At 53.9% G+C, this 27,649-nt stretch overlaps 1 protein-coding gene across 6 annotated transcripts in view; it reads left to right on the forward strand.

Moving 5' to 3' along the window:
* Positions 1–27,649, forward strand: part of LOC132385735 (dixin-like) — a 270,730-nt gene that overhangs the window by 236,620 nt on the left and 6,461 nt on the right. For all 6 annotated transcript variants that reach the window (XM_059957946.1, XM_059957948.1, XM_059957947.1 and 3 more), the window contains 4 exons: positions 7,587–7,748; positions 13,036–13,099; positions 14,175–14,283; positions 24,322–24,430. In XM_059957946.1, the coding sequence (XP_059813929.1) occupies positions 7,587–7,748; positions 13,036–13,099; positions 14,175–14,283; positions 24,322–24,430 (444 nt within the window). The remainder of the gene's footprint in view (positions 1–7,586; positions 7,749–13,035; positions 13,100–14,174; positions 14,284–24,321; positions 24,431–27,649) is intronic.

Raw genomic sequence — 27,649 nt, forward strand, 5'->3', positions numbered from 1 at the left:
ACGTCAGTGAGGTGTTGGTGGTCCATGTCAGTGAGGTGTTGGTGGTCCATGTCAGCGAGGTGTTGGTGGTCCATGTCAGTGAGGTGTTGGTGATCCATGTCAGCGAGGTGTTGGTGATCCATGTCAGCGAGGTGTTGGTGATCCACGTCAGCGAGGTGTCGGGGGTCCATGTCAGCGAGGTGTTGGTGGTACATGTCAGCGAGGTGTCGGTGGTCCATGTCAGCGAGGTGTTGGTGGTCCATGTCAGCGAGGTGTCGGGGGTCCATGTCAGTGAGGTGTTGGTGGTCCATGTCAGCGAGGTGTCGGGGGTCCATGTCAGTGAGGTGTCGGTGGTCCATGTCAGCGAGGTGTTGGTGATCCATGTCAGCGAGGTGTTGGTGATCCATGTCAGTGAGGTGTCGGTGGTCCATGTCAGCGAGGTGTTGGGGGTCCATGTCAGTGAGGTGTTGGTGATCCATGTCAGCGAGGTGTTGGGGGTCCATGTCAGTGAGGTGTCGGTGGTCCATGTCAGCGAGGTGTCGGTGGTCCATGTCAGCGAGGTGTTGGTGGTCCATGTCAGCGAGGTGTTGGTGGTCCATGTCAGCGAGGTGTTGGTGGTCCATGTCAGCGAGGTGTTGCTGGTCCACGTCAGCGAGGTGTTGCTGGTCCACGTCAGCGAGGTGTTGGTGGTCCATGTCAGCGAGGTGTTGGTGGTCCATGTCAGCGAGGTGTCGGTGGTCCATGTCAGCGAGGTGTTGGTGGTCCATGTCAGCGAGGTGTTGGTGGTCCATGTCAGTGAGGTGTCGGTGATCCATGTCAGCGAGGTGTTGGTGGTCCATGTCAGCGAGGTGTCGGTGGTCCATGTCAGTGAGGTGTTGGGGGTCCATGTCAGCGAGGTGTTGGTGGTCCATGTCAGTGAGGTGTTGGTGGTCCATGTCAGCGAGGTGTTGGGGTCCATGTCAGTGAGGTGTTGGTGGTCCATGTCAGTGAGGTGTTGGGGGTCCACGTCAGTGAGGTGTTGGTGGTCCACGTCAGTGAGGTGTTGGTGGTCCACGTCAGTGAGGTGTTGGTGGTCCATGTCAGTGAGGTGTTGGTGGTCCATGTCAGCGAGGTGTTGGTGGTCCATGTCAGTGAGGTGTTGGTGATCCATGTCAGCGAGGTGTTGGTGATCCATGTCAGCGAGGTGTTGGTGATCCACGTCAGCGAGGTGTCGGGGGTCCATGTCAGCGAGGTGTTGGTGGTCCATGTCAGCGAGGTGTCGGTGGTCCATGTCAGCGAGGTGTTGGTGGTCCATGTCAGCGAGGTGTCGGGGGTCCATGTCAGTGAGGTGTTGGTGGTCCATGTCAGCGAGGTGTCGGGGGTCCATGTCAGTGAGGTGTTGGTGGTCCAGGTCAGTGAGGTGTTGGTGATCCATGTCAGCGAGGTGTTGGTGATCCATGTCAGCGAGGTGTTGGTGGTCCACGTCAGTGAGGTGTTGGTGGTCCATGTCAGCGAGGTGTTGGTGGTCCACGTCAGTGAGGTGTCGGGGGTCCATGTCAGCGAGGTGTCGGGGGTCCATGTCAGTGAGGTGTTGGTGGTCCATGTCAGCGAGGTGTCGGGGGTCCATGTCAGTGAGGTGTCGGGGGTCCATGTCAGTGAGGTGTCGGGGGTCCATGTCAGTGAGGTGTTGGTGGTCCATGTCAGCGAGGTGTCGGGGGTCCATGTCAGTGAGGTGTTGGTGGTCCAGGTCAGCGAGGTGTTGGTGATCCATGTCAGCGAGGTGTTGGTGGTCCACGTCAGTGAGGTGTTGGTGGTCCACGTCAGCGAGGTGTTGGTGATCCATGTCAGCGAGGTGTCGGTGGTCCATGTCAGCGAGGTGTCGGTGGTCCATGTCAGCGAGGTGTTGGTGGTCCAGGTCAGTGAGGTGTTGGGGGTCCATGTCAGCGAGGTGTTGGTGGTCCATGTCAGCGAGGTGTTGGTGGTCCATGTCAGCGAGGTGTTGGTGGTCCATGTCAGCGAGGTGTTGGTGGTCCATGTCAGCGAGGTGTTGGTGATCCATGTCAGTGAGGTGTCGGTGGTCCATGTCAGCGAGGTGTTGGTGATCCATGTCAGCGAGGTGTTGGTGATCCATGTCAGTGAGGTGTCGGTGGTCCATGTCAGCGAGGTGTTGGGGGTCCATGTCAGTGAGGTGTTGGTGATCCATGTCAGCGAGGTGTTGGGGGTCCATGTCAGTGAGGTGTTGGTGATCCATGTCAGCGAGGTGTTGGTGGTCCATGTCAGCGAGGTGTTGGGGGTCCATGTCAGTGAGGTGTTGGTGATCCATGTCAGCGAGGTGTTGGGGGTCCATGTCAGTGAGGTGTTGGTGATCCATGTCAGCGAGGTGTCGGTGATCCATGTCAGCGAGGTGTTGGTGGTCCATGTCAGCGAGGTGTTGGTGGTCCATGTCAGTGAGGTGTTGGTGGTCCATGTCAGCGAGGTGTTGGTGGTCCATGTCAGCGAGGTGTTGGTGGTCCATGTCAGTGAGGTGTTGGTGGTCCATGTCAGCGAAGTGTTGGGGGTCCATGTCAGTGAGGTGTTGGTGATCCATGTCAGCGAGGTGTTGGTGGTCCATGTCATCGAGGTGTTGGGGGTCCATGTCAGTGAGGTGTTGGTGATCCATGTCAGCGAGGTGTTGGGGGTCCATGTCAGTGAGGTGTTGGTGATCCATGTCAGCGAGGTGTTGGTGATCCATGTCAGCGAGGTGTCGGTGGTCCACGTCAGTGAGGTGTTGGTGGTCCATGTCAGCGAGGTGTTGGTGATCCATGTCAGTGAGGTGTTGGTGATCCATGTCAGCGAGGTGTTGGTGGTCCACGTCAGTGAGGTGTTGGTGATCCATGTCAGCGAGGTGTTGGTGGTCCACGTCAGCGAGGTGTTGGTGGTCCATGTCAGCGAGGTGTCGGTGGTCCATGTCAGCGAGGTGTCGGGGGTCCATGTCAGTGAGGTGTCGGGGGTCCATGTCAGTGAGGTGTTGGTGATCCATGTCAGCGAGGTGTTGGTGATCCATGTCAGCGAGGTGTTGGTGGTCCATGTCAGCGAGGTGTTGGTGGTCCATGTCAGCGAGGTGTTGGTGATCCATGTCAGCGAGGTGTTGGTGATCCATGTCAGTGAGGTGTTGGTGGTCCATGTCAGTGAGGTGTTGGTGGACCACGTCAGTGAGGTGTTGGTGATCCATGTCAGCGAGGTGTTGGTGGTCCATGTCAGCGAGGTGTTGGTGGTCCATGTCAGCGAGGTGTTGGGGGTCCATGTCAGCGAGGTGTTGGGGGTCCATGTCAGCGAGGTGTTGGTGGTCCATGTCAGCGAGGTGTTGGGGATCCATGTCAGCGAGGTGTTGGTGGTCCAGGTCAGCGAGGTGTTGGGGGTCCATGTCAGCGAGGTGTTGGGGGTCCACATCAGCTGTTTGGACAACATAACTCCGAGGAGTGGAGGATTATGAGGGGTGTTTACAGGGTAAGGGCAAGCAGGTGAAATGTGCAGAAACGGCTTCACTCGGGGGCGGGGGGGGGGCAGAACGAGCTGCCTGCCCAAGCAGCGGATGCCACTTCGATCTCAGCGTCCGAGAAAAGGTCGGATCGGAGGGCTGGGGTCCGGTTGCCGGTCGGTGGCAGCGGGCAGCTCTAAATGGGGCCAGTTTTCTCCCACTCTGTCCGACCTCTGGCAAAGGCCGGGGTCGTCACTGGCACTGAAAGTGGGCTGGGAACGCCTGAGGCGAACATGTTCCACGGGATTTACAAGTAACAGTCACCGTGAGAGCCAGGGCTTCAAATGGGATGGGGGGTGGGGATGACTGGATGAATTGGACCAGCCTGTGATTGAATGGCGGAGCAGGCTCGACGGGCCGAATGGCCTACTCCTGTATCCTATGGTCTGATGGAGATATTAGCTAAATTGCCCATTATCGTCAAAACGAGTGGAGTTGGATATTTCTCACACCTTGGCGGTGAATCAGCGATCGATATTTTTACCCACGCAGGGTGTCTGTGGTAAGCATTTGGTTGTCAACTTCAGAACATCCTTAAGATGGTGATGAAAATGTTTTCAAACATGGTATTTGCGGTAGATCTATCTGTCTCGGGAACGTATTGCTGGTGCTCTTGTCTCTCACAGTGGGTACCGAGGCCAGCATCCTCAGCTGAATTCCTTAGGGGCTACGGCTGCCTGTCTTCAGTGAAAATCGGCAACCGACATTGGGTCCACAGAGAGATTCTGCAGATGCTAGAAATCCAGAGCAAAACAGACACACACACACTCACACACACACGCGCACACACACGCGCACACACACACACACACACACTCACACACACACTCGCACACACACACACACACACACTCACACACACACACACACACACACTCGCACATACGCACACACACACACACACACTTGCACACACACACACACACACTCACACACACACACACACATACACAGTGCTGGAGGAACACAGCAGGTCAGGCAGTGTCTATGGAGAGGAATAAACACAAGAGATTCTGCAGATGCTGGAAATCCAGAGCAACACACACACACACACACACACACACACACACACACACACAGACACACTCACACTCACACACACACACACACTCACACACACACACACACACACACACACACACTCACACACACTCACACACACACACACACACACACACACACACAGACACTCACTCACACACACACACACACACACACACTCACACACACACACACACTCACACACACACACACACACACACACACACACACACACACACACACACACACACACACACACTCACACACACTCACACACACACACACACACACACACAGACACTCACTCACACACACACTCACACACACACACACACACACACACAGACACTCACTCACACACACACACACACACACACACACACACACACAGACACTCACTCACACACACACACAACACTGGAGGAACTCAGCAGTCCGGGCGGCGTCCACAGAAATGAATCGATTCGACGTTTCGGGCCGAGATCCTCCATCAGGACTGGTCCTGAGAAGATCCGGAACTTCCGACGGGGGGGTGGGGGGGGGGGTTGTTCTCGGCCTGGGATGTCGACTGTTCGTCCACTTCCGCAGACGCTGTCCGACCTGCTGAGTTCCTCCGGCACTTGGTGGGCGCCGCTTGAGACCCGTGATCTGCTCGATCAAATAGACTTGTCCCGAAGGGCCACACAGTCGCGATCAATGCTCTCCAGACACGGTCAGTGGTCACACTATCGTAACCAGACCGTCGCTTGTAAATCAACAGTTGGATATTGGATGATGACACACAGCTCACTACAGCACAGTGCAGGCCCTTCGGCCCACAACGCTGTGCCAACCTTTTTACTTACTCTGGAATCAATCTGCCCCTTCCCTCCATTTTTCGATCACCCATGTGCCTTTTTAAGAGTTCCTTAACTGCCCCTAATGTGTGTGTACGCCTCCGTTGGTCTCGATGGACCATGGATTTGTGCCTTGGGAAGTTTCCAGGGCGCAGGCCTGGGCAGGGTTGTATGGGAGACCGGCAGTTGCCCAAGCTGCAAGTCTCCCCTCTCCACGCCACCGACGCTGTCCAAGGCATCAGGACCCATGCAGCTCGGCACCAGTATCGTCGCAGAGTGACGTGTGGTTAAGTGCCTTGCTCAAGGACACACGCGCGCAAGCCTCAGCCGAGGCTCGAACCAGCGACCTCCAGATGATGAGACGAACGCCTTAACCGCTTGGCCGCGTGCCAACACGTCCCTAACGGACCTGCCTCTGCCCCTAACAGCACGCTCTAGGCGCCTACCAGTCTATAAAAAAACTACCTCTGACGTGTACCCCTCCCATACTTCCCTCCAATCACCGTAAAATAATGTTATCCATTATCCATTTTGTCATGTAGCCCGTGACCGGGTTACCAAACCAGCAGAAATGGAAAACACATTTGGAGTCTGTTATTACTGTAACTAATGGTGTTTATTAGTAAACTAAGCAATACAGTACTGTCAAGTGCAAATATATGAAAAGAGGTTAGCAATGATATGTACAGAAGTGTGGAAATAGGAATCAAAACCAGGCTCTCTCAGAGCTAGGGGTAAACGGGTACAGTCTTACGATATGATGCAGAGTTCAGTTCAGTTCAGGTCGAGGTAGTTAGTCGAGTACCGTTGGAGAGAGAGAGAGAGAGGTGATGCCGTTGTCGTTGTCTTCCTGTTGCGGTCACCGACTCTGACCACCCCACATACGACCGTTCTCCAGTGGTGGACCTGTCACCCAGGCGAGGGTGGACGCACAGACCGGTCGCACCGTGAGCCCCCTGATCGATTTCCCCCCCCCCCCCCCGAATCGACCCTCCAAGACCCCCACCTTCGCGTGGGTGCACAAAGCTCGATTAGTGTCCCGTGGTGTGTCTGCCTGCGTCTTCGCAGTCCTGCTTTTTATCTCCCCTGGGGCACCGGCCGTCCATCAAACCAGCTCCTCCCTGCTGTCTCTGCAAGAATCTAACAAGCAGGCAAAAGTGTCCTTGGAGCAAAGGTAAACAATCAGACAAGGAGCCATGACATTAAATCTTCTTTTCTCTCTCTCTCTCTCTCTCTCTCTCTCTCTCTCTCTCTCTCTCTCTCTCTCTCTCTCTCTCTCTCACTCTCTCACTCTCTCACTCTCTCACTCTCTCACTCTCTCACTCTCTCACTCTCACTCTCACTCACTCACTCACTCACTCACTCTCTCTCTCTCTCACTCACACACTCTCTCTCACTCACTCTCACTCTCTCTCACTCACTCTCACTCTCTCACTCACTCACTCACTCACTCTCTCTCTCTCTCACTCACACACTCTCTCTCTCTCTCACTCACACACTCTCTCTCTCTCACTCACACACTCTCTCTCTCTCTCTCACTCTCACTCTCACTCTCACTCACTCACTCACTCACTCACTCTCTCTCTCTCTCTCACTCACACACTCTCTCTCTCTCTCTCACTCTCTCTCTCTCCCTCTCACTCCCCCTCTCTCTCTCTCTCTCTCACTCTCTCTCTCTCTCTCTCTCTCTCTCTCTCACTCTCTCCCCCTCTCTCTCTCCCTCTCTCCCTCCCTCTCTCATCTGCACTGGACACCTCCTCCCCACCTCTCTCTCTCATTAGCAGCATAGTTCATGGTGGGCAGGAGGTCAATTTTAGACCCCATCTCAAGTTCGGTTTGCTCATCACAATTTCCACCGTGGAAAAATGTTTACACAGCTGCCTCAGGTTGACTCTCATCCTCCTTCGCTCCAGAGAGAAAAGACCCAGCTTGCTCAACCTCGCCTCATAAGACGCGCTCGCGAATCCAGGCAGAGCCCCGCTAAATCTCCTCTTCAGGCTCTCTGAAGCTCCCACGGCTTCTCCGACGCGACCCGCATCCTTGCTGGAACGAGGGCACCGGAACTGGGCACGACACTCCAACCCACAGGGTTTCATTGATCTGCGGCACTACCTCGCACTCCACAACTCAGTCCCCCCACCCCCCCCACACGATTAATGAAGCAGTTGACTCTGAAAATGAGGGTTCAGTTCGCCCCGTGTGATATTCTGTGTGCTTCCCTTTGCCCGAGCCAGACAGACGGAATGCAGGTGGTGTGGGATTCGCTGCGGAGTCTACGGAACAGCTTTGCCAGCCACGACCCGCAACACCACACGATCGACACGCTGGAACAGGGAATCTCCAGTCTATTGGACCGAATGCACGTGGCCCAGGCACAGGGCCGAGTCAGCAACCAGGTAAGGGCATGTTTGTCCTTGGGGTCTTATCAGCCTCCAGGTTGACCCAAACAGTCATTAATTTCCCATGGAATGTTTTAAACCAGTTGTTGTTGATAGGAGCAACAGTCAGTGTCTGTCAATAAACCTGTTACAGGTCAGTGTCTATCATTAAACCTGTTACAGGTCAGTGTCAGTGTCTATCATTAAGCCTGTTACAGGTCAGTGTCAGTGTCTGTCATTATACATGTTACAGGTCAGTGTCTGTCAATAAACCTGTTACAGGTCAGTGTCAGTGTCTGTCATTATACATGTTACAGGTCAGTATCTGTCAATAAACCTGTTACAGGTCAGTGTCTATCATTAAGCCTGTTACAGGTCAGTGTCAGTGTCTGTCATTAAACCTGTTACAGTTCAGTGTCTATCATTAAGCCTGTTACAGGTCGGAGTCAGTGCCTGTCATTAAACCTGTTACAGGTCAGTGTCTGTCAATAAACCTGTTACAGGTCAGTGTCAGTGTCTATCATTAAGCCTGTTACAGGTCAGTGTCAGTGTCTGTCATTATACATGTTACAGGTCAGTGTCTGTCAATAAACCTGTTACAGGTCAGTGTCAGTGTCTGTCATTATACATGTTACAGGTCAGTATCTGTCAATAAACCTGTTACAGGTCAGTGTCTATCATTAAGCCTGTTACAGGTCAGTGTCAGTGTCTGTCATTAAACCTGTTACAGTTCAGTGTCTATCATTAAGCCTGTTACAGGTCGGAGTCAGTGCCTGTCATTAAACCTGTTACAGGTCAGTGTCTGTCAATAAACCTGTTACAGGTCAGTGTCAGTGTCTATCATTAAGCCTGTTACAGGTCAGTGTCAGTGTCTGTCATTATACCTGTTACAGGTCAGTGTCTATCATTAAACCTGTTACAGGTCAGTGTCTGTCAATAAACCTGTTACAGGTCGGTGTCAGTGCCTGTCATTAAACCTGTTACAGGTCAGTGTCTGTCAATAAACCTGTTACAGGTCAGTGTCTATCATTAAGCCTGTTACAGGTAGGTGTCAGTGTCTGTCATTATACCTGTTACAGGTCAGTGTCTGTCAATAAACCTGTTACAGGTCAGTGTCTATCATTAAGCCTGTTACAGGTCAGTGTCTGTCAATAAACCTGTTACAGGTCGGTGTCAGTGTCTATCATTAAGCCTGTTACAGGTCGGTGTCAGTGTGTGTCTTTATACCTGTTACAGGTCAGTGTCTATCATTAAGCCTCTTACAGTTCAGTGTCAGTGTCTGTCATTAAACCTGTTACAGGTCAGTGTCTGTCATTAAACCTGTTACAGGTCAGTGTCTATCATTAAGCCTGTTACAGGTCGGAGTCAGTGCCTGTCATTAAACCTGTTACAGGTTAGTGTCTGTCAATAAACCTGTTACAGGTCAGTGTCTATCATTAAACCTGTTACAGGTCAGTGTCTGTCAATAAACCTGTTACAGGTCAGTGTCAGTGTCTGTCATGAAACCTGTTATAGGTCAGTGTCTATCATTAAACCTGTTACAGGTCAGTGTCAGTATCTGTCATTATACCTGTTACAGGTCAGTGTCAGTGTCTGTCATTAAACCTGTTACAGGTGGGTGTCAGTGTCTGTCATTATACCTGTTACAGGTCGGTGTCTGTCAATAAACCTGTTACAGGTCGGTGTCAGTGTCTGTCATGAAACCTGTTACAGGTCAGTGTCTATCTTTAAGCCTGTTACAGGTCGGTGTCAGTGTCTGTCATTAAACCTGTTACAGGTCGGTGTCAGTGTCTGTCATTATATCTGTTACAGGTCGGTGTCTGTCAATAAACCTGTTACAGGTCAGTGTCAGTATCTGTCATTATACATGTTACAGGTCAGTGTCAGTGTCTATCATTAAGCCTGTTACAGGTCAGTGTCAGTGTCTGTCATTATACCTGTTACAGGTCAGTGTCTATCATTAAACCTGTTACAGGTCAGTGTCAGTGTCTGTCATGAAACCTGTTACAGGTCAGTGTCTATCTTTAAGCCTGTTACAGGTCGGTGTCAGTGTCTGTCATTAAACCTGTTACAGGTCGGTGTCAGTGTCTGTCATTATATCTGTTACAGGTCGGTGTCTGTCAATAAACCTGTTACAGGTCGGTGTCAGTGTCTGTTATTATACATGTTACAGGTCAGTGTCTGTCAATAAACCTGTTACAGGTCGGTGTCAGTGTCTGTTATTATACATGTTACAGGTCAGTGTCTGTCAATAAACCTGTTACAGGTCAGTGTCAGTGTCTGTCATGAAACCTGTTACAGGTCAGTGTCTATCTTTAAGCCTGTTACAGGTCGGTGTCAGTGTCTGTCATTAAACCTGTTACAGGTCAGTGTCAGTATCTGTCATTATACCTGTTATAGGTCATTGTCAGTGTCTGTCATTAAACCTGTTACAGGTCAGTGTCTGTCATTAAACCTGTTACAGGTCAGTGTCAGTATCTGTCATTATACCTGTTATAGGTCATTGTCAGTATCTGTCATTATACCTGTTACAGGCCAGTGTCAGTCATTAAACCCGTTACAGGTCGGTGTCAGTATCTGTCATTAAACCTGTTACAGGTGGGTGTCAGTTTCTGTCAATAAACCTGTTACAGGTCAGTGTCAATAGACAATAGGTGCAGAAGTAGACCATTCGGCCCCTCAAGCCTGCACCGCCAATCTGAGATCATGGCTGATCATCTACTATCAATACCCGGTTCCTGCCTTGTCCCCATATCCCTTGATTCCCCTATCCATAAGATACCTATCTAGCTCCTTCTTGAAAGCATCCAGAGAATTGGCCTCCACTGCCTTCCGAGGCAGTGCATTCCAGACCCCCACAACTCTCTGGGAGAAGAAGTTTTTCCTTAACTCTGTCCTAAATGACCTACCCCTTATTCTCAAACCATGCCCTCTGGTACTGGACTCTCCCAGCATCTGGAACATATTTCCTGCCTCTATCTTGTCCAATCCCTTAATAATCTTATATGTTTCAATCAGATCCCCTCTCAATCTTCTTAATTTCAGCGTGTACAAGCCCAGTCTCTCTAACCTCTCTGCGTAAGACAGTCCAGACATCCCAGGAATTAACCTCGTGAAACTACGCTGCACTTCCTCTACAGCCAGGATGTCCTTCCTTAACCCTGGAGACCAAAACTGTACACAATACTCCAGGTGTGGTCTCACCAGGTCCCTGTACAAATGCAAAATTATTTCCTTGCTCTTGTACTCAATTCCCTTTGTAATAAAGGCCAACATTCTATTAGCCTTCTTCACTGCCTGCTGCACTTGCTCATTCACCTTCAGTGACTGATGAACAAGGACTCCTAGATCTCTTTGTATTTCTCCCTTACCTAACTCTACACCGTTCAGATAATAACCTGCCTTCCTGTTCTTACTCCCAAAGTGGATAACCTCACACTTATTCACATTAAACGTCATCTGCCAAGTATCTACCCACTCACCAAGCCTATCCAAGTCACCCTGAATTCTCCTAACATCCTCATCACATGTCACACTGCCACCCAGCTTGGTAGCATCAGCAAATTTGCTGATGTTATTTTTTATGCCTTCATCCAAATTGTTAACGTAAATGGTAAACAGCTGTGGTCCCAATACCGAGCCCTGTGGCACCCCACTGGTCACCACCTGCCATTCCCAGAAACACCCATTCACTGCTTCCCTTTGCTTTCTATCTGCCAACCAGTTTTCTATCCATGTCAATGTCTTCCCCCCAATGCCATGAGCTCTGATTTTACCCACCAATCTCCTATGTGGGACCTTATCAAATGCCTTCTGAAAATCGAGGTACACTACATCCACTGGATCTCCCCCGTCTAACTTCCTGGTTACATCCTCGAAAAACTCCAATAGTCAGTGTCATTAAACCTGTTACAGGTCAGTGTCATTGTCTGTCATTAAACCTGTTACACGTCAGTGTCATTGTCTGTCACTAAACCTGTTACAGTTCAGTGTAAGTGTCTGTCATTAAACCTGTTACAGGTCAGTGTCATTGTCTGTCATTAAACCTGTTACAGTTCAGTGTAAGTGTCTGTCATTAAACCTGTTACAGGTCAGTGTCAGTATCTGTCATTAAACCTGTTACAGGCCAGTGTCAGTATCTGTCATTAAACCTGTTACAGGTCAGTGTAAGTGTCTGTCATTAAACCTGTTACAGTTCAGTGTAAGTGTCTGTCATTAAACCTGTTACAGGTCAGTGTCAGTATCTGTCATTAAACTTGTTACAGGTCAGTGTAAGTGTCTGTCATTAAACCTGTTACAGTTCAGTGTAAGTGTCTGTCATTAAACCTGTTACAGGTCAGTGTCAGTATCTGTCATTAAACTTGTTACAGGTCAGTGTAAGTGTCTGTCATTAAACCTGTTACAGGTCAGTGTCAGTATCTGTCATTAAACTTGTTACAGGTCAGTGTAAGTGTCTGTCATTAAACCTGTTACAGGTCAGTGTCTGTCATTAAGCCTGTTACAGGTCAGTGTCTGTCATTAAGCCTGTTACAGGTCAGTGTCAGTATCTGTCATTAAACCTGTTACAGGTCAGTGTCAGTATCTGTCATTAAACTTGTTACAGGTCAGTGTAAGTGTCTGTCATTAAACCTGTTACAGGTCAGTGTCAGTATCTGTCATTAAACTTGTTACAGGTCAGTGTAAGTGTCTGTCATTAAACCTGTTACAGGTCAGTGTCTGTCATTAAGCCTGTTACAGGTCAGTGTCAGTATCTGTCATTAAGCCTGTTACAGGTCAGTGTCAGTATCTGTCATTAAGCCTGTTACAGGTCAGTGTCAGTATCTGTCATTAAACCTGTTACAGGTCAGTGTCAGTATCTGTCATTAAACTTGTTACAGGTCAGTGTAAGTGTCTGTCATTAAACCTGTTACAGGTCAGTGACTGTCATTAAGCCTGTTACAGGTCAGTGTCTGTCATTAAGCCTGTTACAGGTCAGTGTCAGTATCTGTCATTAAACCTGTTACAGGTCAGTGTCAGTATCTGTCATTAAACCTGTTACAGTTCAGTGTAAGTGTCTGTCATTAAACCTGTTACAGGTCAGTGTAAGTGTCTGTCATTAAACCAGTTACAGTTCAATGTCAGTATCAGTCGTTAAACCTTTTACAGGTCAGCGAAAATGCCATTGCACTGGGACGGTCTCCGTCTCTCTCTCGCTCTGCGTGAGTGTGTGTGTGTCTCTCTCTCTCCCCTCCCTCTCCCTCTCTCCCTATAACTGATTTCCTGAAAGGTCCCCTGCCAACGCGGCGTTGTCGTTGTTGTCTCATAGAGTCCTGTGAAAAATCCCGGACGAGGATCAGGCACGGAGAGGGAATCCTGGTCACCGAGTTCCAGTAAGTCCTCAACAATTAATCTGCAGACATTTCTCATGATACGCCGGAATTCCAGAGCTTCACACACAAGGTGCGGGAAGGCCCAAGCAGGTCAGGCAGCATCTATGCGAATGAATAAATCGTCGACGCTTCCCGCCGAGACCCTTCATCGGGACTGGATAGGAGTTGGTGGAGGGGTGGGGTGGGAATAATAAAAGGTTTGCGGGGGTGGTGGGGGAGGGAATGGGGAAGGAGGACAGACTAGGTGATAAATGAAGCCAGGTGAAGGGGAAGATGGGTGGATGAAGTGAGAAGCTGGGAGGTGGTGGGTGGGAAAGGTAAAGGGCTGGAGAGGAAGGAATCTGACAGGAGAGGAGAGTGGACCGGGGGAGAAAGGGAAGGAGGAGGGACACCAGGGGGAGGTGACGGGTGGGAAAGGTAAAGGGCTAGAGAGGAAGGAATCTGATAGGAGAGGAGAGTGGACCGTGGGAGAAAGGGAAGGAGGAGGGACACCAGGGGGAGGTGATGGGTGAGAGAGGTAAAGGGCTGGAGAGGAAGGAATCTGATAGGAGAGGAGAGTGGACCGTGGGAGAAAGGGAAGGAGGAGGGACACCAGGGGGAGGTGATGGGTGGGAGAGGTAAAGGGCTGGAGAGGAAGGATTCTGACAGGAGAGGAGAGTGGACCATGGGAGAAAGGGAAGGAGGAGGGACACCAGGGGGAGGTGATGGGTGGGAAAGGTAAAGGACTGGAGAGGAAGGAATCTGACAGGAGAGGAGAGTGGACCGTGGGAGAAAGGGAAGGAGGAGGGACACCAAGGGGGAGGTGATTGGAAAAAGGACGAGAGGGTAGAAATTGTCAGAAGTGACATTTCACTGTCCGTTCTTAATGCATGATCTGTGGTTAACGAGATCTTTGCTAAGCAAAACTAATACCTGGTAGTTTAAGCTGATCCTGTGTGGAGAGAAGATATCATACGAACACAGCGTGGTTCTCACGCTGAGGGAACGTTTGATATCCCCCACACACGGAGCAATCTGCACCTTCGCCATTTTGTGTCGGGATGCTTTTAAGAGTCAAGTTTCTTTTCTCCCTCAGCATCTCTGCGTTATCACCCCACTCCCAGCCGGAGGAACTCCTCCCTCACGAAGGTGCTGTACTTCACCACCCGCAGCCTCGTCCCCATCGTGATGAGCATTCCAAAGAGGCAAGTATGCTCGGGGAACCTGCGACGGGAACGCACGCCGCTGTCGGAGCTCGGAGCTCAGTTCCGGCTGTTGCATCGTCCTCGCGGTCGGGTTTCCTCCCGCTCTCCGAAGACGTAGCGGTTCGCGAGTTAGTCGGTCGTTGTGAATTGTGCTGCGATTCGGCTCGGGTTCGATCGGAGACAGCCGGGCGGCGCAAATCGAAGGGAGTGTTCCACTCTGTGTCTCGATAAGTAAAGTGCAGTAAATGTATAGTTCAGGAGTTCCATTTGACATCAGAAAAATGATTACAATGTACAAACTGAAAAGTGTAAGGTAGCTTAAACACACAGATCGATTGTCTGTCCATAAAGTGACTCTAGGCACAGGAGTGTCTGTACAGAGGGTGACTCTGACAGGAAATGATAAAGTAGTGGTGATTGGGGGTGTGGAGGGGTGGGTCAGTGGGTGATTGGGGGTGTGGAGAGGTGGGTCAGTGGGTGATTGGGGATGTGGAGTGGTGGGTCAGTGGGTGGTTGGGGGTGTGGGTGGGTCAGTGGGTGATTGGGGTGTGGAGGGGTGGGTCAGTGGGTGATTGGGGGTATGGAGGGGTGGGTCAGTGGGTGATTGGGGGTGTGGAGTGGTGGGTCAGTGGGTGATTGGGGGTGTGGAGTGGTGGGTCAGTGGGTGATTGGGGGTGTGGAGGGGTGGGTCAGTGGGTGATTGGGGGTGTGGAGGGGTGGGTCAGTGGGTGATTGGGGGTGTGGAGTGGTGGGTCAGTGGGTGATCGGGGGTGAGGAGGGGTGGGTCAGTGGGTGATTGGGGGTGTGGAGGGGTGGGTCAGTGGGTGATTGGGGGTGTGGAAGGGTGGGTCAGTGGGTGATTGGGGGTGTGGAGGGGTGGGTCTGTGGGTGATTGGGGGTGTGGAGGGGTGGGTCAGTGGGTGATTGGGGGTGTGAAGGGGTGGGTCAGTGGGTGATTGGGGGTGTGGAGTGGTGGGTCAGTGGGTGATTGGGGGTGTGGAGGGGTGGGTCAGTGGGTGATTGGGGGTGTGGAGGGGTGGGTCAGTGGGTGATTGGGGGTGTGGAGGGGTGGGTCAGTGGGTGATTGGGGATGTGGAGTGGTGGGTCAGTGGGTGGTTGGGGGTGTGGGTGGGTCAGTGGGTGATTGGGGTGTGGAGGGGTGGGTCAGTGGGTGATTGGGGGTGTGGAGGGGTGGGTCAGTGGGTGATTGGGGGTGTGGAGTGGTGGGTCAGTGAGTGATTGGGGGTGTGGAGTGGTGGGTCAGTGGGTAGTTGGGGGGTGTGGTGGGGCGGGTCAGTGGGTGGTTGGGGGTGTGGAGGGGTGGGTCAGTGGGTGATTGGGGGTGTGGAGTGGTGGGTCAGTGGGTGATTGGGGGGGTTGTGGAGGGGTGGGTCAGTGGGTGGGGGTGTGGAGGGGTGGGTCAGTGGGTGATTGGGGGTGTGGAGGGGTGGGTCAGTGGGTGGTCAGGGGTGTGGAGGGGAGGGTCAGTGGGTGATTGGGGGTGTGGAGGGGTGGGTCAGTGGGTGATTGGGGGGGTGTGGAGGAGTGGGTCAGGTGGTGTTTGGGGGTGTGGAGGGGAGGGTCAGTGGGTGATTGGGGGGTGTGGAGGGGTGGGTCAGTGGGTGTTTGGGGGTGTGGAGGGGTGGGTCAGTGGGTGATTGGGGGTGTGGAGGGGTGGGTCGGTGGGTGATTGGGAGTGTGGAGTGGGTCAGTGGGTGATTGGGGGTGTGGAGGGGTGGGTCAGTGGGTGATTGGGGGTGTGGAAGGGTGGGTCGGTGGGTGATTGGGAGTGTGGAGGAGTGGGTCAGTGGGTGGAGATGTCGATCAGCTTCACTGTTTGGGGGAAAGTCACTGCTTTTGAGTCTGGTGGGTCCTGGTGTGGATGCTACGCAGCCCCCTCCCCGACGGGAGTGGGACGGACAGTCCGTGAGCAGGGTGGGTGGGACCCTTCACGGTCCCGGTGTGGATGCTACGTAACCCCCTCCCCGATGGGAGTGGGACAGACAGTCCGTGAGCAGGGTGGGTGGGATCCTTCACGGTCCCGGTGTGGATGCTACGTAGCACCCTCCCCGACGGGAGTGGGACGGACAGTCCGCAAGCAGGGTGGGTGGGATCCTTCACGGTCCCGGTGTGGATGCTACGTAGCCCCCTCCCCGACGGGAGTGGGACAGACAGTCCGCGAGCAAGGTGGGTGGGATCCTTCACGGTCCCGGTGTGGATGCTACGTAGCCCCCTCCCCGACGGGAGTGGGACGGACAGTCCGTGAGCAGGGTGGGTGGGATCCCTCACGGTCCCGGTGTGGATGCTACGTAGCCCCCTCCCCAACGGGAGTGGGACGGACAGTCCGTGAGCAGGGTGGGTGGGATCCTTCACGGTCCCGGTGTGGATACTACGTAGCCCCCTCCCCGACGGGAGTGGGACAGACAGTCTGTGAGCGGGGTGGGTGGGATCCTTCACGGTCCTGGTGTGGATGCTACGTAGCCCCCTCCCCGACGGGAGTGGGACGGACAGTCCGTGAGCAGGGTGGGTGGGATCCTTCACGGTCCCGGTATGGATGCTACGTAGCCCCCTCCCCGACGGGAGTGGGACAGACAGTCTGTGAGCGGGGTGGTTGGGATCCTTCACGGTCCTGGTGTGGATGCTACGTAGCCCCCTCCCCAAAGGGAGTGGGACAGACAGTCTGTGAGCGGGGTGGGTGGGATCCTTCACGGTCCAGGTGTGGATGCTACGTAGCCCCCTCCCCGACGGGAGTGGGACAGACAGTCCGTGAGCAGGGTGGGTGGGATCTCTCACGGTCCCGGTGTGGATGCTACGTAGCCCCCTCCCCGACGGGAGTGGGACGGACAGTCCATGAGCAGGGTGGGTGGGATCCTTCACGGTCCCGTTGTAGGTGCTACGTAGCCCCCTCCCCGACGAGAGTGGGACAGACAGTCTGTGAGCAGGGTGGGTGGGATCTCTCACGGTCCCGGTGTGGATGCTACGTAGCCCCCTCCCCGACGGGAGTGGGACGGACAGTCCGTGAGCAGTGTGGGTGGGATCCTTCACGGTCCTGGTGTGGATGCTACGTAGCCCCCTCCCCGACGGGAGTGGGACGGACAGTCTGTGAGCAGGGTGGGTGGGATCCCTCACGGTCCCGGTGTGGATGCTACGTAGCCCCCTCCCCGACGGGAGTGGGACAGACAGTCCGTGAGCAGGGTGGGTGGGATCCTTCACGGTCCTGGTGTGGATGCTACGTAGCCCCCTCCCCGACGGGAGTGGGACAGACAGTCTGTGAGCGGGGTGGGTGGGATCCTTCACGGTCCTGGTGTGGATGCTACGTAGCCCCCTCCCCGACGGGAGTGGGACGGACAGTCCGTGAGCAGGGTGGGTGGGATCCTTCACGGTCCCGGTATGGATGCTACGTAGCCCCCTCCCCGACGGGAGTGGGACAGACAGTCTGTGAGCGGGGTGGTTGGGATCCTTCACGGTCCTGGTGTGGATGCTACGTAGCCCCCTCCCCAAAGGGAGTGGGACAGACAGTCTGTGAGCGGGGTGGGTGGGATCCTTCACGGTCCAGGTGTGGATGCTACGTAGCCCCCTCCCCGACGGGAGTGGGACAGACAGTCCGTGAGCAGGGTGGGTGGGATCTCTCACGGTCCCGGTGTGGATGCTACGTAGCCCCCTCCCCGACGGGAGTGGGACGGACAGTCCATGAGCAGGGTGGGTGGGATCCTTCACGGTCCCGTTGTAGGTGCTACGTAGCCCCCTCCCCGACGAGAGTGGGACAGACAGTCTGTGAGCAGGGTGGGTGGGATCTCTCACGGTCCCGGTGTGGATGCTACGTAGCCCCCTCCCCGACGGGAGTGGGACGGACAGTCCGTGAGCAGTGTGGGTGGGATCCTTCACGGTCCTGGTGTGGATGCTACGTAGCCCCCTCCCCGACGGGAGTGGGACGGACAGTCTGTGAGCAGGGTGGGTGGGATCCCTCACGGTCCCGGTGTGGATGCTACGTAGCCCCCTCCCCGACGGGAGTGGGACAGACAGTCCGTGAGCAGGGTGGGTGGGATCCTTCACGGTCCCGGTGTGGATGCTACGTAGCCCCCTCCCCGACGGGAGTGGGACAGACAGTCTGTGAGCAGGGTGGGTGGGATCCCTCATGGTCCGGTGTGGATGCTACGTAGCCCCCTCCCCGACGGGAGTGGGACGGACAGTCCGTGAGCAGGGTGGGTGGGATCCTTCATGGTCCCGTTGTAGGTGCTACGTAGCCCCCTCCCCGACGAGAGTGGGACAGACAGTCTTATCCCTCGTGGTGTGACTAACTCTTTTTCCGGCACCTTTCTGTATATTGCATATCTGTGGTGATTTCAATTAAATATCAGAAGCTGTAATAGGTATTAGAGGAGGGAGGAGGGGGCACTTCCGTGTTCCTATCATTCATTCTTGTCCTGAAGAGTGGGAATTTCAGACTGGACACTGTATCGATTACCTGCTATTAAAATGAACCTTCACCCAAGTAGACTCTGGTGTTGGGCAGGGGCGAAGGCAGGAACTCGTTCACTTCGGACTATTCCGATTCCGTAAGGGACAGGAGCAGAATTAAGGCCGTGCAGCCCTTCGAGTCTTTACCACCATTCCATCACGGCTGATCCCGGATCCCACACAACCTGCCTTCGCGCCATATCCCAACCGATCAGGAAAGGATCGACTCCCGCCTTAAATCCACGCACGGGCCTGGCCCCCGCCGCAGTCCTGTGGCAGGGCATTCCACAGATTCACTGCTCTCTGGCTGGAAAATAAATCCTCCTTATCTCTGTCTCGAAGGGCCCTCTATTTCTGGATCACTCCCCCCCCCCCCACACCCTAGGAAACATCCTCTCCACATCCACCCTATCCAGTCCTGTCAACATTCTGTTGGTTTCAATGAGAATCCCTCCCCCCTCCCGCCCCCCACGCATTCTCCTAAATTCCAGCGAGGAGCGAGGACAGGCCCGAAGCTGCCGAACACTCCTCAGGTGTTAACCCCTTCGTTCCCGGAATCGTCCTCGTGAACCTCCTCTGGACTCTCTCCAGTGACAACACATCCTCCCTGAGATGCGGGGCCCAGAACTGTTGACAATTCTCCAAGTGTGGCTGACTTGTGTCTTATAAAGCCTCAGCGTTATCACCTTGCTTTTATATTCAATTCTCCTTGAAATAAATCCCAACGTTGCACTCGCCTTCCTTACCACAGACTCGACCTGTAAATGAAGCTTTTGTATCTGGATCATTGGGATCTCTTCGGGGGAAGGTGTGGACTGTACTAAAGGGATGGGTTACGCTTGAACCAGAGGGGACCAACATCCTTGAGGGCAGGTTCCAGTTCAGATGAGTTTGTTTCTCTCCCTCTCTCTCCCTCCCTTTCTCTCCCTCTCTCTCTCCCTCACTCTCTCTCCCCCTCTCCCTCCCTCTCTCTCACTCCCTCCCTCTCTCTTCCTCCCTCTCCCCCTCTCTCTCCCCTCTTTCCCTCTCTCCCTCCCTCTCCCTCCCTCTCTCCCTCTCCCCCTCTCTCTCCCCCCCCTCCCTCCCTCTCTCTCCCTCTCACTCTCTCTCCCATTCTCTCCCTCTCCCTACCCCCCTCACACTTTCTCCCGCTCTCTCCCCCTCTCTCTCCTTCTCTCTCTTCCTCTCTGTCTCTCCCTCCCTCTGTGTCTCTCTCTCCCTCTGTCTCCCTCTCTCTCTCCCCCTCTGTCTCTCTCTACCCCCACTCTCTCTCCCTCTTTCTGTCTCTCTCTCTCTCTCTCTCTCTCTCTGTCACTCTCTCTCTCTGCCCCACTCTCTCTTTCTCTCTCTCCCTCTCTGTCTCCCCCTCTCTCCCTTTCTGTCTCTCTCCCTCTCTCTACCTCTGTCTCTCCCTTTCTCTCTCCCTCTATCTCTCCCTCTCTCACACTTTCTCCCTCTCTCCCTCTCTCCCCCTCTCCCTTTCTCTCGTTCTCTGTCTCCCCCTCTCTCCCTCCCTAACCCTCTCTCACACTCTCTCTCTCTCTCCCTCTCTCTCTCTCCCTCTTTCTGTCTCTCTCTTTCTCTCTCTCCCTCTCTCTCCTTCTCTGTCTCCCCCTCTCTCCCTCTCTCTACCTCTGTCTCTCCCTTTCTCCCTTTCGCTCTCCCTCTCACACTTTCTCCCTCTCTCTCCCTCTCTGTCTCTCTCTCCCTTTGTCTCTCTCTCTCTCCCCCTCTCTCACACTTTCTCCCTCTCTCCCCCATCTCTCCCTCTGTCTCCCCTCTCTCTCTGCCCCCACTCTCTTTCTTTCTCTTCCTTTTCTCTCTCCCTCTGTCCCTCCCTCTTTCTGTCTCTCTCTCTCCCCTCTCCCTCTCTGTCTCCCTCCCTCCCTCTCACTCTCTCTGTCTCTCTCCCTCCTTCCGTCTCTGTCTCTACCCCACTCTCTCTCTCTTTCTCCCTCTCCCTCTCTTTCCCTTTCCCTCCCTCTCTCTCTCCCTTTCCCTCCCTCTCTGTCTCTCTCTGTCTCTCTCTGCTCCACTCTCTCCCTCTCTCTCCCTCTCCCCACACTTCCTCTCTCTCTCCCCCTCTCCCTCTCCCTCTCTCTCTCCTTCTCTGTCTCCCCCCTCTCTCTCCCCCTCTCTCACACTTTCTTCCTCTCTCTCTCCCCCTCTCTCTCCTTTTCTGTCTGCCTCTCTCCCTCTTACTGTCCCTCTCTCTCCCTCTCTCTCTCTCTCTGCCTCCCTCCCTCTTTCTCCCTCTCCCTCTCCCTCTCTCTCTCTCTCTCTCACTCACTCACTCACACACACGGACACACTGACTTTCCACGTGATGCTCACAAGGTCAGACGGTGTTCATGTAAGACGGTAACCATTGATGAGGCATCACAGAAGCGTGGCAGTCGGTGAGGCGCTATTACAGCACAGGGCTCGGCGCTCAGTCCCAGTGCCGTCTGTCCGCGCGTCCTCCCCGTGGGACTCCTGGGTTTCCTCCCACAATCCAGAGACATCCCCGTCAGGAATCAGAATCAGGTTTAAAATCACCGGCACGTGTGTCGTGAAATCTGTTATCCTAGCGGCAATACATGATAATATAGGGGGGAATATAGAATTACATTATGTATGTATATGAAATAGTTAATTTAAATATGTTGCAAAAATATGAAAAAAACGTTGAGGTGGTGTCCAGGGGTTCAATGTCCATTCAGGAAATCGGATGGCGGAGGGGAAGAAGCTGTTCCTGAATCGCTGAGTGTGTGTCTTCAGGCTCCTGTACCTCCTCCCTGATGGCGGAGGGGAAGAAGCTGTTCCTGAATCGCTGAGTGTGTGTCTTCAGGCTCCTGTACCTCCTCCCTGACGGCGGAGGGGAAGAAGCTGTTCCCGAATCGCTGAGTGTGTGTCTTCAGGCTCCTGTACCTCCTCCCTGATGGCAGAGGGGAAGAAGCTGTTCCTGAATCGCTGAGTGTGTGTCTTCAGGCTCCTGTACCTCCTCCCTGAATGGCGGAGGGGAAGAAGCTGTTCCTGAATCGCTGAGTGTGTGTCTTCAGGCTCCTGTACCTCCTCCCTGATGGCGGAGGGGAAGAAGCTGTTCCTGAATCGCTGAATGTGTGTCTTCAGGCTCCTGTACCTCCTCCCTGATGGCAGAGGGGAAGAAGCTGTTCCTGAATCGCTGAGTGTGTGTCTTCAGGCTCCTGTACCTCCTCCCTGATGGCGGAGGGGAAGAAGCTGTTACTGAGTCACTGAGTGTGTGTCTTCAGGCTCCTGTACCTCCTCCCTGATGGTTGAGGGGTGATAACTGTCCCTGAACCTGGTGGTGTGGGTCCTGAGGCTCCTGTACCTCCTTCCTGATGGTTGAGGGATGATAACTGTTCCTGAACCTGGTGGTGTGGGTCCTGAGGCTCCTGTACCTCCTTCCTGATGGTTGAGGAGTAATAACTGTTCCTGAACCTGGTGGTGTGGGTCCTGAGGCTCCTGTACCTCCTTCCTGATGGTTGAGGAGTAATAACTGTTCCTGAACCTGGTGGTGTGGGTCCTGAGGCTCCTGTTCCTCCTTCCTGATGGTTGAGGGGTGATAACTGTTCCTGAACCTGGTGGTGTGGGTCCTGAGGCTCCTGTACCTCCTTCCTGATGGTTGAGGGGTGATAACTGTTCCTGAACCTGGTGGTGTGGGTCCTGAGGCTCCTGTAACTCCTTCCTGATGGTTGAGGGGTAATAACAGTCCCTGAACCTGGTGGTGTGGGTCCTGAGGCTCCTGTACCTCCTTCCTGATGTTTGAGGGGTGATAACTGTTCCTGAACCTGGTGGTGTGGGTCCTGAGGCTCCTGTAACTCCTTCCTGATGGTTGAGGAGTAATAACTGTCCCTGAACCTGGTGGTGTGGGTCCTGAGGCTCCTGTACCTCCTTCCTGATGGTTGAAGGGTAATAACTGTCCCTGAACCTGGTGGTGTGGGTCCTGAGGCTCCTGTACCTCCTTCCTGATGGCAGCAGCGAGAAGAGAGCACAGTGTGTGTGGTGAGGATCTCTGATGATGGATGCTGCTTTCCTGCGACAGTGTTTCATGTAGATGTGTTCTTTGTTTGGGAGGGCTTTACCCATGATGGACTGGGCTGAATTCACTACTTTTTGTTGGATTTTCCATGCAAAGGCATTGGTTTTTCCCTCCCAGGCTGTGAAGCACACCTCTAGAGGTTTGTCAAAGGTTTAGGTGTCATGCTGGTTCTCTGCAGACCCCAAAGGAAGTCCTTTCTTCTCAGTGTTATTTCTTTATCTCATTTTTTACATCACTTGCACGATTTGTCCTCATTCGCACATCGGTTGTTTGTGGGTCTTTAACGCTATCGAGTTCCTTTCCCTTCCCGTAAACGCCTGCTAGAAAACGAGTCTCGGGATTAGTGTGCAGTGACGCGTGTGTTCTTGAACTCACTTTGAACTTTGAATGGAGCTGGTCCCCTCTCTCTGCACTCGGCACATTCGTGCGCTTATCTGAGAGCCTTCTCAACGCCCCCTGTCGTATCTGACCCCCTGACCGGGCATTCCAGGCACCCCCGCCTCTCTGTGTGCCCGAAAACGCGTCCGCTAATTCGCCTCAACCTCACTCGCCCCGCCACTGAACTGTTCCCGCAACCCACGAACAAGTGCTCGTCATCTCATATTCCTGCTTGCTTATTAATTAATTTCTCTTTTGGGTTTGTGCAGGTTGCTCGTGCATCCATCCTGTCGGGTGTGGTCTTGCACTGATTTTATTGTGTATCTTTGTACTTACTGCATATGTCCACAAGGAAATGATTCTTGGAATTGTTCATGCGCGTGTACTATATATTTTTTTTCTTTACTTTGAACTTCAAACTTTTAATTCACCCCCTTCGCTTTAAAAGCACGGCCCACTCGAATCAGACATAAAGGTCACAGACTGCAGACTGACTCTCGATATCGGGGGCTGGAGCGGGGGTCCCAGGCGCAGACCGCGTGCCGTGCACGCTGCGATACTTATTGAGTCACAGATCCCGCGGGGCAAGCAAAGTCGGGCGTCCGAAGTTCAGGCGGAAGTCAGAATCGGGGGAAACAGGCAGGGCCGAGAAACCAGGTCTATTGAGGTAAAATCGGGGTCAAGAAACAGGCAGGGAGGGTCGATACTCAGAAGGACAGAGCTCAGGGACAAATGCTGGAAAGGCTCAGGAGAATTTGCCAACACGATCTGGCAACGAGCAGGTGAAAGCACCGGACGGAAATACACTGAGCAATAAACACAGAGGCAGGTGATAGGGGGAGAACAATGAGACAGAAATGGCAGCAGTACAGGTAACAATGAGAAACAGGTGAGACGGAGTACTCAGTGACCCGGGGGGGGGGGGGGTGCTGGGACAGGAGCACATGGCAATGATAAACCACAGTCTGACAGCGGCGGGGGTGGGATACACACAAAAAGTCGGGGTTGAACTGGAGGTACTGACACTCCAGATAGAACTTGGCACTTTCTCCCTTCCATGTTCACTCGGGGGCGGGGGGCGTTTTCCGACTTAAGTTGACCTATTATACAATCCAGTTTTAAAACTGCTCATCTCTGACTTGTCGACCCAACTCTTCCAGCCTTGGTGAGGTGACTCTCAAAGATTTCAAAGCAGCAATCGATCGGGAAGGCAACTACAGATACCACTTTAAGGCCCTAGACCCGGAATTCGGCACTGTCAAAGAGGAGGTAAGCTCAAATCACTGGGATCCTCTTACAAATATTCGTCATTTTTACGGGTAACCTCCGACCTAATGGCATGAACATAGGTTTCTCCTTCAAGTAAATTTTTTCCCCCTCTCCCCTTCCCTCTTCAAATCCACACTCCGGCCTCTTAACTCTACTCCTCAACTCCCTCCTCCTTCCCTCTCTCCCACGGTCCACTCTCCTCTCCTGTCAGATTCCTTCCTCTCCAGCCCTTTACCTCTCCCACCCATCACCTCCCCCTGGTGTCCCTCCTCCTTCCCTTTCTCCCACGGTCCACTCTCCTCTCCTATCAGATTCCTTCCTCTCCAGCCCTTTACCTCTCCCACCCATCACCTCCCCCTGGTGTCCCTCCTCCTTCCCTTTCTCCCACGGTCCACTCTCCTCTCCTGTCAGATTCCTTCCTCTCCAGCCCTTTACCTCTCCCACCCATCACCTCCCCCTGGTGTCCCTCCTCCTTCCCTTTCTCCCACGGTCCACTCTCCTCTCCTGTCAGATTCCTTCCTCTCCAGCCCTTTACCTTTCCCACCCGTCACCTCCCCCTGGTGTCCCTCCTCCTTCCCTTTCTCCCACGGTCCACTCTCCTCTCCTGTCAGATGCCTTCCTCTCCAGCCCTTTACCTTCCCATCGATCACCTCCCCCTGGTGTCCCTCCTCCTTCCCTTTCACCCACGGTCCACTCTCCTCTCCTGTCAGATTCCTTCCTCTCCAGCCCTTTACCTTTCCCACCCATCACCTCCCCCCGGTGTCCCTCCTCCTTCCCTTTCACCCACGGTCCACTCTCCTCTCCTGTCAGATTCCTTCCTCTCCAGCCCTTTACCTCTCCCACCCATCACCTCCCCCTGGTGTCCCTCCTCCTTCCCTTTCTCCCACGGTCCACTCTCCTCTCCTGTCAGATTCCTTCCTCTCCAGCCCTTTACCTCTCCCACCCATCACCTCCCCCTGGTGTCCCTCCTCCTTCCCTTTCTCCCACGGTCCACTCTCCTCTCCTGTCAGATTCCTTCCTCTCCAGCCCTTTACCTTTCCCACCCGTCACCTCCCCCTGGTGTCCCTCCTCCTTCCCTTTCTCCCACGGTCCACTCTCCTCTCCTGTCAGATGCCTTCCTCTCCAGCCCTTTACCTTCCCATCGATCACCTCCCCCTGGTGTCCCTCCTCCTTCCCTTTCACCCACGGTCCACTCTCCTCTCCTGTCAGATTCCTTCCTCTCCAGCCCTTTACCTTTCCCACCCATCACCTCCCCCTGGTGTCCCTCCTCCTTCCCTTTCACCCACGGTCCACTCTCCTCTCCTGTCAGATTCCTTCCTCTCCAGCCCTTTACCTTTCCCACCCATCACCTCCCCCTGGTGTCCCTCCTCCTTCCCTTTCCCCCACGGTCCACTCTCCTTTCCTATCAGATTCCTTCCTCTCCAGCCCTTTACCTTTCCCACCCGTCACCTGCCGCAGGTGTTACTCCTCCTTCCCTTTCTCCCACGGTCCACTCTCCTCTCCTGTCAGATTCCTTCCTCTCCAGCCCTTTACCTTCCCATTGATCACCTCCCCCTGGTGTCCCTGCTCCTTCCCTTTCTCCCACGGTCCACTCTCCTCTCCTGTCAGATTCCTTCCTCTCCAGCCCTTTACCTTTCCCACCCATCACCTCCCCCCGGTGTCCCTCCTCCTTCCCTTTCTCCCACGGTCCACTCTCCTCTCCTATCAGATTCCTTCCTCTCCAGCCCTTTACCTCTCCCACCCATCACCTCCCCCGGTGTCCCTCCTCCTTCCCTTTCTCCCACGGTCCACTCTCCTCTCCTGTCAGATTCCTTCCTCTCCAGCCCTTTACCTTCCCCACCCACCTGGCTTCACCTATCACCTTCCAGCTAGCCTCCTTACCCCTCCCTTCCTATTCTGGCATTCCCCCCGCCCTTTCTTTTCCAGCCCTGATGAAGGGTCTGAGTGTAAAACGTTGACTGTTTATCCCTCTCCATAGACGCTGCCTGACCAGCTGACTTTCTCCAGAATTGTGTGTGTGTGCGTGTGTGAGTGTGTGTGTGACTGTGTGTGTGAGTGAGTGAGTTTGTGAGTGAGTGTGTGTGTTGCTCTGTATTTCCAGCCTCTGCAGAAGCCCTTGAGCTTATATACTTCATTTTTGATTGGCTGCAGACATGTTCTGTCGGCATTCTATAATAGGGCATCTGCTTTTTGGAGACAAAACTCTGCCCTAAGGAACATGGGCACAGAAGGACCTTGGTCTCCACGTCCGTAGATCCTTCAAAGTGGCCGTGCAAGTTGACAGGGTTGTCAAGAAGGCCATCGTTTCTCGGGGGATCGAGTTCCAGAGTCGCTCGGTAACTTTATAAAGCCCGGGGGTAGACCCGCCATTGAATATTGTGCTCAGTGCTGGTCTCCTCATTTCAGGGAGGACGTAGAGAGGGTGCTTTAGAGAGATTTACCAGGATACTGCCTGGAATGGAGAGCTAGTCTTATGAGTGTGACCCTCAGGTTCTGTCAGCTGTGTAAATCGAGGGAAGACGGACTTTGGCCTGGCCAATCGGGCGAGTTGGAGACGCGAGCCCGCCCCAAAACCCCCCCCCCGTTTGTGTGGACGCTGCATGATTCGTTACCCCGTTACAAGTCAGTGCCACGAAACAACAGACAGTACTCCGCGTACGGTTAAACGATTCAGCTTTGTAGTTCTTAATCTGACGACGGGGTTTGTGAAGAAAAAGCAGAAAAAGAAAAAGAAACAGCGCACAGTGCACAAGCTGGAGCTCGCGGTTCCCCCTTCACCGATCCTCCCGCCGCTTTCCCCCGGGGCTCTGTCGACTCCCAGCCCCGCTCCAATTCCATCCTACGACCTCTCCTCTCCGGCGTCTCCTCGCTCCGTCTCCCGCCAAACAATCGAGCCAGCTCGCATCCGGTGTCAGGCACACCCCCACCCCCGTTATCTCCGACCGTGACCCAAACACTGCTTCTGCAGTGAGACCGTTCCCGGGGGGTGTTGCACCTGCACACGTTGATTGGGCTGGTGGTGGGGCGGTTTCTCTTTGGAGCGAGGGAGGATGAGAGGTGACTTGATAGAGGCGGAAGAGCCGTGGATCGAGCGGGCAGCCAGTACCTTTCCCCTCAGGCGGAAATGGCGGGTACGAGAGGGCCCGATTTTAAGGTGATTGGAGGAAAGTATTGTGGGGGGCGGGGGGTGTCAGGGCTCTGTGTTTACGCAGAGAGTGG

This window comes from Hypanus sabinus (genome assembly GCF_030144855.1).
Source record: "Hypanus sabinus isolate sHypSab1 chromosome X2 unlocalized genomic scaffold, sHypSab1.hap1 SUPER_X2_unloc_13, whole genome shotgun sequence".
NCBI lineage: Eukaryota > Metazoa > Chordata > Chondrichthyes > Myliobatiformes > Dasyatidae > Hypanus > Hypanus sabinus.